Source organism: Phytophthora ramorum (assembly GCF_020800215.1).
Source record: "Phytophthora ramorum isolate Pr-102 chromosome Unknown Phyram_PR-102_s0003, whole genome shotgun sequence".
Taxonomy (NCBI): Eukaryota; Oomycota; class Peronosporomycetes; order Peronosporales; family Peronosporaceae; genus Phytophthora; species Phytophthora ramorum.
In genome coordinates, this window is record NW_027150649.1 from 3,751,258 (window position 1) to 3,769,020 (window position 17,763).

The 17,763-nt window shown below is 55.0% G+C and overlaps 6 protein-coding genes across 6 annotated transcripts; 4 read left to right on the forward strand and 2 right to left on the reverse strand.

Annotated features, from left to right (window-relative positions):
• Window positions 1–1,487: 1,487 nt before the first annotated feature.
• KRP23_4240 (FYVE, RhoGEF and PH domain-containing protein 4) lies at window positions 1,488–3,530 on the reverse strand (the record flags this gene model as incomplete). Its single annotated transcript, XM_067889172.1, has 1 exon — window positions 1,488–3,530. One exon carries the CDS (start codon window positions 3,528–3,530, stop codon window positions 1,488–1,490), a length of 2,043 nt encoding a protein of 680 aa, XP_067748358.1.
• A 113-nt stretch (window positions 3,531–3,643) lies between these two features.
• KRP23_4241 (General transcriptional corepressor tupA) lies at window positions 3,644–6,951 on the forward strand (the record flags this gene model as incomplete). The annotated part of the gene is made up of 5 exons (XM_067889173.1): window positions 3,644–3,659; window positions 3,726–3,746; window positions 4,560–4,624; window positions 4,692–6,685; window positions 6,759–6,951. 5 exons carry the CDS (start codon window positions 3,644–3,646, stop codon window positions 6,949–6,951), a joined length of 2,289 nt encoding a protein of 762 aa, XP_067748359.1.
• A 779-nt stretch (window positions 6,952–7,730) lies between these two features.
• KRP23_4242 (uncharacterized protein) lies at window positions 7,731–9,028 on the forward strand (the record flags this gene model as incomplete). Its single annotated transcript, XM_067889175.1, has 2 exons — window positions 7,731–7,997; window positions 8,135–9,028. The coding sequence occupies 2 exons, from the start codon at window positions 7,731–7,733 to the stop codon at window positions 9,026–9,028; spliced, it is 1,161 nt and encodes a 386-aa protein (XP_067748360.1).
• A 104-nt stretch (window positions 9,029–9,132) lies between these two features.
• On the reverse strand, window positions 9,133–10,824 carry KRP23_4243 (uncharacterized protein; the record flags this gene model as incomplete). Its single annotated transcript, XM_067889176.1, has 2 exons — window positions 9,133–9,480; window positions 10,480–10,824. The coding sequence occupies 2 exons, from the start codon at window positions 10,822–10,824 to the stop codon at window positions 9,133–9,135; spliced, it is 693 nt and encodes a 230-aa protein (XP_067748361.1).
• A 270-nt stretch (window positions 10,825–11,094) lies between these two features.
• On the forward strand, window positions 11,095–11,895 carry KRP23_4244 (uncharacterized protein; the record flags this gene model as incomplete). Its single annotated transcript, XM_067889177.1, has 1 exon — window positions 11,095–11,895. The coding sequence occupies one exon, from the start codon at window positions 11,095–11,097 to the stop codon at window positions 11,893–11,895; it is 801 nt and encodes a 266-aa protein (XP_067748362.1).
• A 502-nt stretch (window positions 11,896–12,397) lies between these two features.
• KRP23_4245 (cAMP-dependent protein kinase regulatory subunit) lies at window positions 12,398–14,506 on the forward strand (the record flags this gene model as incomplete). Its single annotated transcript, XM_067889178.1, has 1 exon — window positions 12,398–14,506. One exon carries the CDS (start codon window positions 12,398–12,400, stop codon window positions 14,504–14,506), a length of 2,109 nt encoding a protein of 702 aa, XP_067748363.1.
• Window positions 14,507–17,763: the final 3,257 nt, after the last annotated feature.

The following is a 17,763-nucleotide window of genomic DNA, read 5'->3' on the forward strand; positions in this document are numbered from 1 at the left end:
TCGATATTCTGGTGAAAAACCAGTCGCACCAAACTGACTGAGTTAAGTGTCGTAGCAGCAGCAGCAAGTAACGAGGAAGATATTGGTCTCGGTGAACGGTGGCAGTATTCGGGGCTACGATTGTCGGAGCTTCCACACCCTGTTTCTTCCCCACCAAACTGTCCTGCGCCGCCTACCGTTCCGACTGATGAAAAAATTGCTGTCACGAAAATGGTCTCGAGCTTCGCTGTGATGAACTGTCGTCGCTGATCGACGTCATTGCGATGGTTCACGTAGCTGGGATAGATGATGGAGCTACGAAGCGCTCGTGTCAGCTCGGTTTTACCAGTCGACGGGTGCTATCCGAATTTTTTACAGCCTGGCTTTCATTATTTGCTCCATGGCTACGTGGTCTAACCTGACAGTTCCAACTCGCTCGGCTGCCACCGTTCGAATCATGGGAAACCAAGACGGGGACGGTCGAACTTGGAGACGATAGGGTCCAGCTGACTATCAGGCGTGATCGCTGTGCCTACGGCCAAGAATTTAAGCGAATCGCAGATATCTACATGAACCTGGAGAAACTAAGGTTAATCACGTCGGCAAAGGTCTGCAATACGTGGGAAAGCTGAAGGTCGTCAACTTTTTCTCGCAGAAGATCATGGTGCAGTTGTATTCGTGGAGGTTCGGTTGCCTGAAAATGTGGACGAAGTGAACACTTGGTTGTATTCAATGCTCAATGGGTTGAAGTCTTGGCATGCTAGTGGCCACGGCGATGGGGGTTGGCGTATTCTTCAAAATGTTGGTGGCTCATCAACCTGGAGACGTCACACAAGACGGATCTGCTGGCCAGTGAGAGCGAGTGCCAGGCAGACTTGGTCCGGTTGGGGGGCTTGATAGATGAGCTGCATAGGATCAAGTTCCCTTTGACGGACAACTTGGTGTGGTTTCGAGAAAGCTATTCGACTCATAAAGGGCCGGGAGGGTGACAGCCGAGAAAGTGTTGGCGATGTTCTGCCGACTGAAGAGCACACGAGCGGAGAATTTATATATGCGGCAGATCACTCAAGCCACAAGGAAGATGCTAAAATCAAGTCCACTCTACACGCTCCATTTCATCTTAAGCAGCACTTGGCGTCACCCACCCTCCATGCATGGACGTTTACGAAAACGAGGACATTCTTGTCTCCGGCCCGCTAACACTTTTCCACGGCAGACATAGCTGGGGTTCGCTTCCATCGCAGGTGTTCGGATCCTCGTTCTTGCTTGGCGCGGGAGCAAACAGGACGTGACCCATTACCGACAAAGAAAAGGGTCCCCGACGACAAGCTACTCGCGTCTGCGCGGCTTGCCCTGACATGCGCTGCAGCGCTTCATGTTTCTCGTGTTTGCGATGCTTTCATTTTTCTCCTTCCTGCGCCTTGTATTTCTTTCTAACTGTACGTCGCGCCGTCCTAGGCGGAGCGTAATGTGCTGGTTGTTGTGGTGGCATCACCGAGGCGGTTGGTCTACTCGGCGGAGCTCTGGAGTCCTGCTTGCTGCTTGTGTGTCTGCTGGTTCACCTGGTCGCGCACTTGCGAGGCCTTGTGCAGTAGCTGAATCATCTGTTCCTTGAGCACCGGGTCTTCCTTCGGTCGCTCGCGCCCTTGTACAACCATGGACGTCTCGGAGTAGCTGCTGAGCGGCACGAGATCAGAGGAACCGGGCGTGTTCGTGAGCTGGCCACCGTTCTGACGGACCGGAACCAGCTGTGATGACGCCATTGCGCGCTCAACCTTACTCTGTGCCTCTCGTCGCTCCTGGACCATGACCATGGCCAGGTGTGCCAGATTCTGCATGGTCGCGATCTGCGACTCCTGCAGGGACTCACGAGGGGCCGTGTCCAGCACGCACACCGCGCCTACACACTCGTTATCCACCGTGAAAAGCGGCGCTCCAGCCAGAAAGCGGACGCCAAGCGGACCCGTCACAAAAGGGTTCGTCTTGAAGCGTGGGTCCCGTAACGCGTCCATGACCACGAGCGGGCGCTGGTCACGCACGGGGTACTCACAGAAGCTAAAGTCACGAGGCACCTCAGACTCCTTGACGTTGACAGCGCTCTTGAACCACTGGCGGTTCTCATCCACCAGACTCACGACAGCGTACTTGCAAGCCAGAGTCTGCGCGGCCAGATCGCACAGAGTGTCGTAGATGTCCACCTGCTCCTCTGTGGTGCCGCCAGCGTCCTTCTGGTGACTGTCTAGCCGTAGCCGCTCCATCAAAGCATTCACCATGTCCTTGCTCTCTTGGTCTCTTGATGCAAGCTGCTGCAGCCAGGCGATGCCCACAAGGTCCGGCACCGTAGACACTTGAGCCCCGGGTAGCGCCAGCGCGTACTCCTCCACCGCATCTCTGAGCACACTGTTGTCTACGCCTTCAGGCAACGCGACGCCGTCGGCTGTCACTCCGTTCGCAGCTGCGGCCACAACCGCAGCCGCCGTCAGGTTAGCCTCCTCCTTCTCGCGGTCCGCCGCAGTGGCTGACGTGCCGTCCATACAAGCTTTGCACACTCGGAGCGTGGTGAGCCCCACGGACTGCAAGTCGACGCTTTTGTACACGGAGCATGCGCGGCAGATGATCTCTCCGCAGGCGCGGCAGTGATGTTTGCGCCGCGTGTTGGTGAACGTCTTGAGACACAAGTGGCAGCACGCGCGGTCCTTGTCATTCACCCACGTGGGCACTCGGCGCTTGGTGAGCTCCTTGGAGATCCGCCGTCGACTGATGGCCTCATCGATGCCGGCCACGGACTGGGCCCAATGGGCCAGCAGCGCGCGGTTCCAGCGGCGTTTGTTGCGCGCTCCAGGCGGCTGGCGGATGCTGCAGACGAACGTGGCCTCCACCACGCCCTCGTCCACGTGTGGCCGGAAGATGAAGCCGCACTTGGACACAGAGACCCGCTCCAGTTTGTGCGACTCGTAGAGCGACGGGCACTCGGCCTGGTCGATGGACTCGTAGAGACACACGCCCACGGGCGGCGCCTTGCTGGCGGAGGACGCGGACCCGCTCAGACCCGTGTTGGGTCGCGGGCCGTCCACGAGTTCGGCCGGCACGACGCCAGCGTACTCGAGAAGGCAAAAGTCGACGCCCACCTGTCCGCCGAGGCTGGCCATGCTCTTCTTGGTCCTGGCCGCCGTCCACTTGACGCTCAGCGCCTCGCTCTCGTTCTGCTCCTTGTGGAAGAGCACAGCCGCGTCCGCGAAGAACTCGCGCAGCTGCAGCTGCATGAGCGAGCGGTAGTCCACCGTGTTCTGCGATAGGAAGATGTCCATGACGTCGTCCAGCCCCGCGCGTACCGTGGCCACGGCCCGAATCGAGTACGTCAGCCCGCCCTTCTGCCGGTCCTCGCACAGCTGCACGCCCTTGCGCTCGTGCAGTAGCGTCCACTCGACGTCGGGCTGGCGCACCAGGTCCGGCACGAGTGAGCGGCCCCAGGCCAGCAGCTCGGCCTGGTCGGCGTCCGAGAGCGCCGGCGACTTGAAGAAGCCGCTGCGCAGCGGCAGCGACCGCACCATATTGCACGTACGTGTAGACGAGTGCGCGCTCGTGCTCGAAGCGGGAAATGGGCCGAGGACGGGTATAGCGAAGGCGACTGGCCCTATTGTTGTTTGGTTGCGAGCGCGCCAAGATGATAGCTGGTGCAGGTATCGGGTTTGGAAGGGAAGCACAGCAACGGGCATCGTTACTTACAAATCATTGCGAATGCGCAGACGTCGCCGCGCCGCCAGCCGGTACATTCGCAAGTGGCCGCGGGAAAATGCCACACGTTGGAACAGGAGGCTGGGCGAGTGGGAGGTCATCCCTCCCGCCACGCGGCGGCCAAAGCGACGAGCGACGAGACGCGTCACAGCAATCTCAGTCGGTCGGATCACCACTGAACAACTTCAAGGCGCGAGTCAACGGACTGTAGCCACCTGAGGTTGGTCGGCAGTAACGCTTGTGGGGCGGCTGTCGACTGGAAGTCGGTGCGTGGGGCAAGTCTGCTGGACGCGCCACCGCCGCCAAGGGCGGAGGCACCAGCAAAAGGCCGAGCAAAAAGATGTCGCCACCGAATTTGGGTGCAACGAATTGGGCAGTTTGATACAAACGGGACACAAAATGGTCCCATTTCGATATTCGAAAGATATCCGTAAGTGGTGGCGAAGTATATCAAAAACCATTTGAGTGACTGAGCCGCTGATTCGATTCTACAAACGGGCAGTGACTACCAGGAGGCTCGTCGACCAGCACTTGATATTGGACTGCTCTGGGAAATGCCTTGAATCGGGCGAAGCGAAAGGGCCCATTTCGCTGTCATGCACCCTTTGGCTATGTGCGTAATTCTTTCTCGTTTATTACAGTTCTAGCCCTGCATGCGCACAGTCGGGCCTTGCGTAACAGAGACGAGACTGTCCAAGCGACCATCACTCCTGGGAGTCCCCCATCCACGCAGCCCCCCCTCTCGCTCCCGCCCTCCCCCCTTTTCGCCCGCGATAATTCTGCCGGCAGTCCTAAAGCCACCCGCGAGGCGAAGAAACCCTAGCGTCCGGCGCGAAAGCGAGCAGCCCAGCGCCCAGCAGGAGACAGCCGCCTCAGCCACGAGCACCGCAGGCCCGTGACTCCGCAGCAGGTCCGTGCGCCATCCCTCCGCCTTCCTCCCCCTCTACAAAATACTCACTTACCTTCCTCCTGTCCAGCCACTCTTTAGTGACATGTACACTTCGTCCGCCCCCGGCCCGGCCCGCGGACGCGGCGGAAACCCAAACGCGGTGCCGCCCCCGCAACCGCAGCCGCAGCTCCGCGGCCCGTCCTCGGGCAACCCGGGCGCGCCCCCGCAGCTGGCCACGGCGGCCACAAGTCGTGTGGGCGAGATGCTGGACCAGGTCAAGGCCGAGTACGAGGCTGCCATCCAGCAGCTGAACATGGCCAAGATGGAGCAGCTCGAGATGGAGCGCAAGATCCAGTCGCAGGTCGTGGAGATGGACCAGATCCAGCAGTCGCTCAAGGCGCTCGAGGCCAACCACCGCCGCATCCGCCAGCAGTACGAGGAGGACATGCTACGCATGCGCAGGCAACTCGAGACGGGCCAGGTGCCGCAGCAGCAGGTGCAGCAACAGCCCGTGCCGGCCAAGCTGCCGGCCAAGCGCTCTCGCGCCCCGCCCACCAGCGGTAGCATGCAGGACGACTCGTCCTCGCTCATGTCAAACCTCGTGGCGGCCGCCACGTCTTCAGGCCGCGCAGGGCCAACCAACAGCCAGCAGCGGGGTAGCGGCAGCTCCCCCGTTCGCGTGGTGCCCGTGCAGCCGGCCTCGCGTAGTCTGCAGCAGCTCGGCCAGCAACCCCCGCAGCTGCCGCCCCCGCCCCAGGGTGGCAGCAGCAACCCGCCCCCGCAGCTCAGCCCGCTCGACACTAACAACGCCAACACGACCCCGTCATCTCGCCGCATGCCCAGCATTAGCAGCGAAGTGAACGGCAAGGATCGCGCCGCCAGCTCGCCCCCGGCCCTCAAGAAGTCCAAGCTCAACGGCTCGGAGCCTAGCATCCCCAGTTTGAACGCGAATGGCAAGGGTACCCTCCCTTCGGTCAGTTCTGCTGGTAGCAGTGCCTCCACGTCGAGTGGGATGCTCCCACAAGTATCTAAGATGAACCGTGAACAGGGATCGACGAGCACGAACTCCAGCCCCAGCGCCGCCAGCGCGAACCAGGCTCAGAGTGCCGCTTCTAGTACCACAAAGACCGAGGGGGAGAATGTGGAGAGCAGTCGTCCCGCTTCGAGCTCCACGACCACGCTGTCAGCGGCTTCGGGCAACAACACGACGCAGAAAAGCTCGAACACGAAGGCTAGCCGCCTTAACTGGAGCTGCGTGTACTCGTCTAAGACGAGCATGTCATACCAAGAGTCGGAGCGCCCCGCGGCTGAGATGCATCAGTCCATGGACCATCAGAGCGTTGTCTGCTGCGTCCGCTTTTCGTCAGACGGTACGATGATGGCTTCGGGATGCCACAAGACGGCCCAGGTTTTCGACGTCAAGACTGGAGACCGCAAGTTCCTGGTGTCTCGTCCTGCTGGTTCCAACGGACAGACTCCTACGTCTGCGGCCAATGCTGCGGCTAACGAGGCTGATGACGCGTATGTCCGCGCGGTCTGCTTCTCGCCGGATTGTACAAAGCTGGTTGCAGGTATGCCGCAAAATACCATCCGTGTGTGGGATATTGCCTCCAACGAGGAAGGCCCGGCCATGACTGGCCACGAGTCAGAAATTTACTCGCTGGACTATGTGAATGACCTGATTGTGTCCGGATCGGGTGACCGCAAGGTGCGCCTTTGGGACGCTCGCAATGGTCAGTGCAAGAAGATTTTCGGTAATGAGAGCGGTGGTCCGTCAGACGGCGTGACGTCTGTGGCACTGTCTCCCGATGGTCGCCTTCTTGCTGCGGCTTCACTGGACAAGGTTGTACGGATTTGGGACACGGAGACGGCACAACTGCTGGACCGGCTGGAGGGCCACAGCGACTCGGTATACTCGATTGCGTTTTCGCCCGATGGCAAGAACGTGATTTCTGGCTCGCTTGACCGCAACATCATGCTGTGGGACGTATGCGCACAGGGCCGCACAACCACACGGCCTCGCATGCTTTTCCAGGGCCACAAGGACTTTGTGCTGTCTGTTGCCTACACGCCTGATGGAAGGTGCGTCTCCTGCGAGATGTTGTTGTCTCTGGTATTGTGCAAAGGACTAATTGTTGTTTCTGTGGTCATTTAGGTGGTTAATGTCCGGATCAAAAGATCGATCTGTGGTGTTCTGGGACCCGCGTTCATCGCGCTCTGTGCTGACCTTGACGGGCTACCGGAATTCGGTGATAAGTGTGGCATCTTCCCCAGCGTCCCCCTACTTCGCAACGGGAAGCGGTGACTGCTTTGCCGTCATCTGGAAGTACCAGTGCCAGACTTTTTAAACTATACAGGGAGGACGGTCGAGTCGACGCGACGCAGTGAAGCATTCGCCACAGCAAGCGACCCAGTGCTACCAAGCGAAGCGCAGTGGAAGGCAACCTGACGCTAGCGGCAAGCGCGCGGATGTGCTGGGCTGGCTGCGGGTGGTGTGTGATTATTAGCGAGCGCGAGGCTGGCAGCAGGAGAAAAGGAGGCATCGGAACGAACCAAGACAGAAAAAGACAACTTTTGTGCGATGGCCGACAGACATTAGGCAGAGCAAGGAGACGCAGCACCTCGCAGGCCAGTGCAGTTGTGGAGGTGCTGCGGCGGCATTGGCGGTGCGTTTACCTGAAGTGATTTGAGAGGGTGGATAGTGCGTGTGCAATGGAATGGATTTCGAACGAGCGCACTGTGGAGTTGCGTTGCATAGCCCTACTATTGAGCCATGCATAGATACATTTTTAGTCCCTTGTCCGTCATCATGAGTCCTATTCCGTCGCCAATCCCACACATTCCCTGGCAACTTTCCACTCGTTGTCCTCAAAATACCCGGACACCCTCTAAAGTGCGCACATACACAGCACAAGTGGGCGGAATTGGGCTGGGGATGATGCGTGTGATGGCGTCTAACGGTCGAGCTAGAGCTCTGGCGTCGCTTCTGAGGGGCTCGACAGCTTCCCCACGTCGCGCACTACCTCCCACATGGAACTCGCGGACGCTGAGCGTGCGTAGGCGTCTCTACAGCTCGGAGCCTGCGCGTCCCCCCTCAGGTCACAAAGCGACACCTCAGGCCGCCAATATGAGCGAACCGGAGATGGTACGACGCCTCATGCGCAGCCAGCGCGTGTGGTGGTGGATGGGCTCGCTGGTGCTGGGCGGCGTGGGGCTCGTGGCCTTCGGTCCGGAGCTTAAGCTCGGCATGAGCAAACACACAGCAGAGGTGGCGTCGCGCTCTCTGCAGAACGAGACACTTCGCGATAACTCAAGGGAGCTGGCCTCTCAGATAGTTCAGACGGTGCTGAACGATCCCAAGGTGCTGGATCAAGCCTCCCGGTTCCTGCAGAGGGTGAGAAGCAGCTTGAAGTTGACGGTGCTTGTGCTGACATGATTGCAGTATGTTGCTTGATGATAAATCAGCAAATATTGCAATCATTTAGATGTATAGGTTTGGTGCTGACATGGGTTTTGGGCTATTTTGTGCAGCTTGTGGTGATGGATTCGACACGGGAAGCGCTGCGGGCGTTGGTGATCCATACACTGAATGACCCGATGACTCGGGAGCAGGTGGCGGATCTTACGAAGCACACGTTGGCGGCGCTGATGGAAGACCCGAAGACACTGCGGCAGATTGTGGACTTGCTGCGGTCTACTGTCGTCGACCCGCGGGCTAAGGAGGCCTTGCTGCTGCTGTTGGAACAGATTATGCGCGACGACAAGACGCGAGCAAACCTCACGCAGTTGCTGGCGCACACGTTCTTGCAAGATGCGGTGAAGCAGAATGTGGGCAAAACACTGGGCGATTCTGTGCACGACGTGTTGAGTCGTGGAGACATTCAAAATCACGCCAAGGAGTTTGTGAGTGGCGTGGTGCGTGACCAAACGGTGCAGGCGCAAGGTGGCCAGGCAATCTGGGGGACGTTCATGTACGCGCTGACGCCCAGTTGGCTCTCATGGATATGGGAGAACCCTGACGAGTTGGCCAAGGTGGGTGTGCCGACGACTCCAGCACAGGAGGCTGCAAAGGCCATGGTAGCTGCTACAGCCGCGAAAAATGAACTCGACAAGGAGAGGCAAAAACTGAAGGAGGAAGCTGACAAGAAGGACGGTGCGAAGGTTTCCTCTGTCGAGACAAATGACGCGCTGAAGAGCACATCAACACTTAGGAAGATGCATTCGAGAAGCAAAGGCGCTGATACGCACGATACCCAAGCTACTTCCCAGAACTCAAGCGTCGGTAAAGTGTCGGCGACAAGAACGAAAACAAAGCGGATGTCCACTCCTCATGATACGACCTCGAAGACCGCGTCATCACACGCAGATTTCGCTGAACGGTTTGAAGACCGCCATTGGAGCGGTTCTGGCAGTGGCTTCATCTGACTGCCTCGCTAGCTTAAGACTTCTCAACAAATCAATCACTGGACGCTGTACTCCGGTGGCTTATGATAACCCTGACTAATGCCTCTATTATGCTGACCTGTGAACTAGAATCGACCATAGACGAGTGAGTCAAGTCGATGCACTTGCGTGAGCAGTTCGCTGTTCTGGCGTTTGAGTCGCAATTTCTCGCCAGCGAGAAGTTGGTTCTCTTCATGCGCGATACCTAGTTGCTCTTGCAGTTGTGCTGCCGCAGCCTCAGCTCCTTGTGCAGCACGTCTCCACGAGTCGACTTCGCGTCGTGTATGGCGATACTCATGCTCGATGTGTTTGCGCTCTGCAGCAGCCACTCGTGCTGCGTCACGTAGCGTGTGTACCTCCTGAGCAAGCTCGCGCTCGCGTGCTTTGGCCTGAGCATTTTCCAGCTCAAGTGCACGCAAGGCCGCCTCGACTCGCTGCAGGATGTGTAATTCAGCTTGCGAGGACTCACCGTCTTCCTCGTACGAGTCGCTGCCATGTCGAGGTGAGGCCGAATACAAGCCTGAAGAATGCCGTGCTCTTGCTGACGACCGATAGAGAGGCGATCCGTGCGGTGAAGACGACGTACCGAGTTTAAGACCAGCAGCCAGTTGTGGTGGTGCCCGTGAGGTGGCTATGCGGCTTTCATCTGAAATATCAAAGCCTCGTCGGTAGCTTTGACTTCGGTATCGGGTAGGTTCGGGCTCGTCATCGCTGCCGTGTCCATTGTTTTCGTTAACACCGTAGTCTCTTCTATCGTGTGAGGCAGGCCTGCTTCGACGAGATCGGCGGTGTGAAGAATGTAGCATTTCACTCTCTGATGAGGAAGATGAAGAATAATGGGGACTGGGCACACGGACCGCGCTCCCTCTCCTCCAAGCAGAGGTCGGCGGAACCATTGTCGACGCGGAGGAGATTGAGGATAAAAGCGATGGAGGTGTGTCTGAGCGAGCTGCCGGCTCGAACGCTGTGGCTGGCAAACCACTCGATGAATCTATGGTGCACTCCATCTCGCTGTCGTCGATGTTGGTATCACAAGGTTCATGAACTCTGCAGGAGGCTGCGGTCGCAACTGCTGCCAGGTTGTCTGGTAGAGTGAAGGAGATCACAGAGGATGACAACGACGAGGAACTGGGCCGTTGCTTCGGTGGACTTTGTCGCTTCGGAGAAGCGATTGTTTCCGGCTGTCCAAGCTCCGATTCCGACATTGCGCTCGAGTGCTGCCTCCTCAATGGTGACGGTTCTCTCACAGAAACTGCGGAAGCTATTGCATCTACACCATTCGTGGTGGATGATCTGTTACTCCTACTGCCGTTCAGCTCAGCGTAACTTGTAAGCGGTGAGGGTAGAGGTGCAACAGGCGACGGTGTTGGTCTCGTGGAGGTGCTGGAGCTCGGTCTTCGTTGCTGATGAGCTTGCTGCTGAACCCGTCGGACCTGCGCGATCCACTGCTGACAATGAGCTGCCGACGGCGCCATGAGCTCCTCTTTCAAGATGTCTCCACTCATCGTAGCTACCGGCGCGTAGTACTCCACGTCACACCGCGCCCGGTTCTTCTTGGGCACGACATTCAGAAGTTGCGTGGCCAAGTCGATGATGACAATCTCCGTGTCGCTGTCCTGCTCTTCCTGGCCGTCTTCGTCCGGCGGAGGAGTCTGCAATTGCAGCAACAGCTTCCCGTTGCGTGCTACGATTGTACAGCTGCACGGCCGCCACTCGAAAAGTTTCGTCTCGGCACTGCGCACCTTCCTCTTGAGTCTGACGCCTAAGTTCTCGGCCATCACAATCGATTGCAATCTGCACAAGAGCAACGCGTCTGCAAAAATGGAGCTGGAGAGCAGCAGACAGCGTCTCAGCTCGTATAAATACCAACGCCACCAGTGCAACGCCCGCTAAAAGTAGCCGTGTCCGACTTGAAGTGAGAAAATGGCTACAGTTCAGCAAGGGACTGACTCTCTACGTTTCTCTGTTTGGTGTAAACTTGAGGTGGATACAAAATCCAAGCTGAGACCCCCTCCGTAACAGACCAGTCACTTGCAGACTTGCTGGCGATGGCGCTGAGGCAACTCCACGAGACTTTCAAGCGCAAGCGCCACGATGAGGACCTACTGGCTCAATGTGTGGCTCGAGTGTTGGCTGGAGAGAGCGCTACCGTCGTGAGCAAGGAGTCGAATATTCCGTATACCACTTTGCTAGGTCGCGTCAGCTGGAAGAAAAAAGGTTATGAGCCAACTTCGAGGAAAAGGCAAATGTCGGAGCTGTTGGTCCCCGTTGAGGGCGGACATAAAGCGACAACGCGTCCTGCTGCTTTACAAGTTCCAGAAGTGGACGAGATGGAAATTCTGAAAGTGATGGCAAAAATGCAAAAAGTGGAGATCACTATTCGACGTCGGGACGTGCTAAACAAGGCCAACGAGTTGAGGGACCCGGAGGAAGCAGAGTGCGGGATTCATTGGTTTCAACGGTTTAGAGAGAGACATCCACAAGTTTCTGGAACTGGCACCAATTTGGTGCTGGAGGAGAATTTGATGCAGGAACTTTTGGGTGAGGAAGAGGAGAAAAGCGGTGAACAGGAACAAGAGGTGCAAGAAGAGAAGGAGGAAGAAGTCATGTTGACGCCATCGCAACGTGCAGTTCAAGTGCTGCAGAGCTGCTACGCGACGCAGCTGGGGGCGGAAGATATGGTGGATGCCTTTGATATTATGGCCGACCCCGTCGTGGCTCGAGTGTTTCTTGTTATCGCGCCTGGTCAAGTGCGGGACATGTGGCTCAAGCAGAGGATCAAGAAGATTCGTGAGGCTGAAGATGCCGCGGATGGTGCTACTCCAAGCGAGGACGAAGCTGTGAACTGAAGAAGAGAGCGGCCCGTCGTCGTTTTGCTCATTCCCTGATAGTGAATCACTACCACGTGCAGTTATTTTATTTTTGCACAAGTGAGAATACTTTGAATATCCCCCAAATGCATCGACCTCAACGTTTTCCTGAAACTCATGTTTGACTTGATGACAATGGAAATCCTTCTTCGACTACTAAAAGGGACGCGCTCGTCACCTGCATTGCGTTCGACCAGATCACCACTAAAAATACGCCCTCCACGTTTGCAGCTCCACAACAGAATGGCAGCAAGCTCAACGCATCAAACTTGGTTCCAGGCCAGTCACTGCCAAAAAAGGAGTCAACATGACGTATCAAGGCCGTCGGACGGTGTCTCAGCTGATGCTACCCGCGTCCGCACACAATCCGCGCCTTGCTCACCATGCTTCCGTAGCTGCCATGGCTGGAGCTGCCCAACGAAGGAAAATGTCCACAAGGTCCAAGCCAACGTCGCTTTGGCACCAACCTTCCAGCATTCGCATGCGCGATTTCCGCTTCGACGTGTATTTCCATCTACCTGGACGCTCGGAGCTGGAGCGGGTATCTGTCCATCGGTCCCAGACGCTGGTATGCATGCAGGCGGCACTTCAACGCCAATTCGGCATCCCCTTCGAGCAGCAGCGACTGTATCTCCACGGTGAAGAACTTGAAGGCGACGACGAATTGTGCGACTACGGTCTGCAAGAGAGAAGCGTAGTGGTTATGCGGGTGTCACCGCGCTTTCGCCGGATCGGCGACGTCTTCTCCACGATTCGTACAATTCACTTTTCGAGCCCGACGTCGCGCGTGGAGGATTACCACATCGTGGAGGTGCCTGCAGGACTGCCGCCTCTCCGCGTAGTTTTCCAGCGGATTGTGCATGCCATCACATACCTGACAATGCTGGACCGGATGCAGGCGCAACGAACATATCGTCGCGTCTGGCGCCAGCACGTCACGTTTTGGGATGAACCGACAGCGCCAACACCATCGGCTCCAGCTCCAAGTCGCCTGAACTACAGCTACAGGCGTCCACGTCGCTCCGTGATGCAAGAGCAGGTCACAATGCCTTCCGAACTGAAGCGAGCTGCCTCGTACGTTTTGCAAACGAACAGCACAGAGCGCGTTGCATCCATCTTGGCTCTTGCCAATACGCATGGCGTTCAACCAAGACTCGAGCGTCCTCCAGCTAATCGCTCTTCAGCAGACATCCGCCATCTCAAGAAATGGCTTGCGAGTCTCAAATATTTCGCCGACGCTCGGCTTCCAGACCCCGTTTTTCAAGAGCTCGCGCGTACTAGCACTTACATGCGCGTGAGCTCCGGAGCGTTCGTATTCCGCCAAGGCGAAACGGGCGACTGCTTCTACGTACTCATCACTGGTTGCGTGTCCTTGGCAGCCTACAGCACAGGTTTCTTCCGAACTCTCACTCCTGGAGCATGCTTCGGTGAGATCAGTCTGATCGAACCACAGGGTCTGCGCACTGCAAGCGCTTGCGTCACCTTCGCAACAGCGTGGGCTGAGTTGGCCGTCGTCTCTGGAGATCTCTACCGCCGAGCCATCAAGCCGTACAAGCAGGTTGTGCTGCGTGCCACTGAGCAAGCCATCGGATCGATCCCGCGGATGCACGCACTCCCGCCACACGTTATCACTCACCTCGCGTACGCTGCCAGATCGCTCACAGCACGAGAAGGCCGACACATTATCTGTCGGGGAGAAGAAATCAACGTGCTTGTGCTGCTGGTTCGAGGCTCCGTCAAAGTTTCCAAGCCGCCACTGCGCGGACAGCCTATCGTCGCTGTTGTCCAAGCACCTGCCGTCTTCGGACAAGAAGGAGCGCTTGCAACGACAACGTCCCCTGCTCCCTGGGAGATTGTCGCTCTCGATACTTGCTCGCTGCTTTGTCTACGAAAAGATACCATCGCGTCTTTCCTCTCCCCGCTTCAGGACGTAGTGCGAGCTCTCATGGGGGAGCACTATCAGCGTCTTCGAGACTTCACCCACCGCTTCTATCCCGACGACCATAACTCTTCACTTCACCAAGTGAGTTCATCCAGGAATGCTTCCGTTCATCTCGATGACGTCCCCATAGACTTCGGCGACATCCCCCCTAGGCATTCAAGAAACAGAAGTATCATCTTCCCACATATCCTCGTGAAAGAAGAAAACGTGCAAGGCATTCCAGCAGCATCTCGTCTTGATGAACTTGCAAGACCCGTGACCACAGACGATCGAGAATTACGGCAGCGACGAAGAAGTCCACGACAGAATTCACCCCGTCAACGTCCTGTCTCGCAGCCAAAACCAGCAAGATCTCCATCCTGTGCAGAGCTCGAAGCTCAGTACTTGAGCCGAGTCCTTCCCTTCAGCGGAATCATTGGTCTTCAGGAACAACATCTGTATGCCTCGGTCGAACAGCAACACCAGAAAGAGTCCATGAACCGCCCTCCTGACGAAGACGGCCTCGAGGGCTCGAAAACTGCTGCATTGTTGAATGGTCTGCGTCGATTGCCTCCAGAGGATGTTCACTTGCTTCCTGTCGTCTGCCCTAGTTCACCGCGAAAGGATCACGGGTGCCACTACCGCTTTGCTCCGTTGAAGTCGCCGTAGATACCTGGTTGAGATAGACGTTGTGCGCAGTAAGAAATCTAATAATCGCAATAGTAGCAGCTGCTAGCTCGGCCCCGTACAATGGGGCCGCGGAATATCCGATCCAATTATGATGCGTTTCTCCGGTCAGATAAAAGCTGGTCGAAGATGCTTTACAGAGCTGTGTCGGCGGATTATGATCAAACTCGGGCTGCTGTGGAGCGTCAGCATCCGATCCGTCGAATAGCAGCTCACTGAGTGTGCCTCGCTGCCTATGAAGGAAGCGTGGACGGTCTTCCTGAGAGTCTACTCGATCAAGGCGTGCGGCTAGTGGTAGACGGCACGCGTCCGCCACGCTACATGAACGGGAGCATACTAGAGATACACCTGCGAACAGTTTGTAGTCTGCCGTAGTTTACTTCCTCTACCTGAATAACTTTGCTCATTAAGCAACTTTCCTCTTTGGAACAAGACCCCGGGTATTCGCGACAAGCTGTTATTCCTACGCTCACTGCATTATACTACAGTGCCTACGGTAATTAGTCTGTGCCAAAATAGTCTATGTTCATAAATAGTCTAAGCTCTCAAAGGTTAGGCTATTTATTGTTTATACGCAATTGTGGTATTCACAAATAGTCTAACCACTTCAAGTTCAAAAGTAGTCTCACCTGGGTCGTGTGGGTATGGATGCATGTCGCTACTCAGCACGACTGGGGTTCGATTCACCATTACTCCGTTTTGTTTTTATATAGTGGTTGATACGTTGCAATACCAATACCAATTTGGTTCAGTCGTTTGTGTGGCACCGTTCCAAATAAGGTGGCGCGGGTTTAATTTCGCCTGTGAAAATGTTTTTTGCCAATTAGTCGTTGCCAATAAATAGTCTAGGTTAGACTATTTAGTGTGAACAAACTGACAAACAGTCCACATAAAATAGTCTCAGTTAGACTAATTACTGTAGACATTGTAGTACATGTATACCTTTAGAAATATATATTTACTAAAAGATTTTCTAACCACACTTGCTTCAAATGATGTGCTGACAACGACTGAAAAAGCCGGCGCTGCTGAATGCCGTCCGCCATCCTATCGTATAAATACTGCATCCGACTGAAAAACTCGGCATAAAAAATTAAGCGTTTTGATTGGATAAAAAAGTACATGCTTGTGGAAAAAAATACAATAAAAAGTCCAAGAATTCAAAGAAAAGGCTCACTTGTTAGATCATTATCTATGGGTGGCGAGGAATAGCCTTCTCGAAGCTACGTTTTACCACCTCCTTATCTAACTTCTCCCAGGCAGCAATTGTTGCCTTTATTACACGCATACGCCTCTCTTTCGGTTTGTCTTTATTGATGCCTCGGAAGCCACCACGAATGGTCGCCTTCAGCGGTCCATTTACGCCAACGCCAAGCGGTTGTCATACCGTCGTACTGTTGGGCGGTAATGGGACCGTTGTAGCGTAAGCAACCTCAGCGACAAGATGCTGTCCCTCCTCCGAACGTGGGACTTAAAGTTGTCCAGGAGGAGGACGGAAGGCTCTGTAATTTCATATATTAAAAGCTTTTCTACATAAAATTTCCAGCCTATATCAGCCATCCATGCGTTCTCCTACACGATGTAGAAGTGGCCACCTGGGTATTTTGGGATCTCCTTCTTCTCAATACGACCCCCGGGTTTACCGCGCACAATGAAGACAATAGGAAGTTTTCCACCTACCATCAACATGTTAAATTAATAAAACGAATAATACGAAACAAAATAAAACATATCAGCAGTTTTAGAAACAAAGCTTACCGCCTGCGCGAGTCGTGAATATGTTTCTTCAGCCCGATGATATGGACGGGGTCTGTACGGCCGTTCAAAGCCCAGGCGCGGAGTGGTGGCATATCAAAGTTGATGCCGGTCTCATCAACATTGAGTATACCACCACTCTGATACTGGGTGTACTGTGACCAAAACGAAAGGGCAAACTCAGCCCGAACCATTTGGAGCTCCTCCAGCGATTTCTTGCCGCCTTGGGGTTTCTGTGATGAAAACCCGCGGCTATAAACAACACTAAAAATCATTTTTTGATGGATAATAATACAACCTAATGGCTAACCGATTCGCGAGGCGCTAGCAGAGGCGCTCTAGCCGAAGGACACCACATTTCCTGCTAGCAATGTACTCCGTAACCCATTCGGGGTCCTCTGCGCACATCTGGTCAATAATAGCATTTGTTGATAGAACCTATAGAACAATATTGTAAAACCAAATATAAAAACACAAACGTTAAAGTGGAAGAATTGCCAGAATAAAACAAACAAATATTACCTTTTCGTCGCGCCTTACATCCTTCATGAAGGTTACAACGGCAGAGACGCTGGGATATATCTCCTTGCGTCCCTGGCCCTTGAGCGTCTTCGAGGTCTTCAGGCTACGGAAGTCCAGAAGGCGCTCAGCTTGCTTCCAGGTGTAAACGGAGTCTCGGGGATATCCGAGGACACGTGTCGCCTCCTGAACCCCCACATCCCGTGCAAGCAGGACGCCGACCTGCTTCTCCTTCACTGTGTAGCTATTTTGCTTGGGTCGAGGCATTTTTTTGGAACGCAGCGTTTTAATGCAGCTTTACGATCGTTTTGTCTGAGGCACTCATGAGCGGGAGTTTTGTAATTGATATTTAAAAAAGTAAATTCCTGGAATCTATTGGCTAAACTAAAAAAAATGTAGAAAATGAAGACGTGCCACTGTTGCATGCCGAGTTTTGCGTTGCCGGCTTTATTAGTTGTTGTCTGTGCTCGTTTCAGCAATACATTAGTGAATAATATCACAAGTTAGAGAAAGCTAGCGGATATTTTTTTCAGAAATAGCTCAAACCGGCCCAAATTGCAATTTATTTATTGACGTATCTAGCATCAAAACAATAAAACAAAGCAAAGATGTATTACGTAGTATTTATTTTGCTGTTTCGTAGAATTGTTGATTCTAGCGCTTGATCGCGTCGGGTAGTCTGCTATTGCAGTAAGAGACCTTGGTGCCACTGAGAGGCTCCACGTTTACACTTGATTCTACATCGTGGCGTCCGTCAGGAATTCGATGTTGCCGTTTAATCTGCAGCAGACTCCTGCTGCTCGATGTATTAGACTATGCAGCAACATAGATGAGCATGCTTGCGCAACACCACCCACCTCAAGATTCTTCAAACGAGTGCTGGTGGTCCTTTTTTCGAGTGAAACCTTTGCGCACAGTGCGTTGATGGTATCCAGGTGAATTCCAAGCAGCGATTCGTTCTTCAA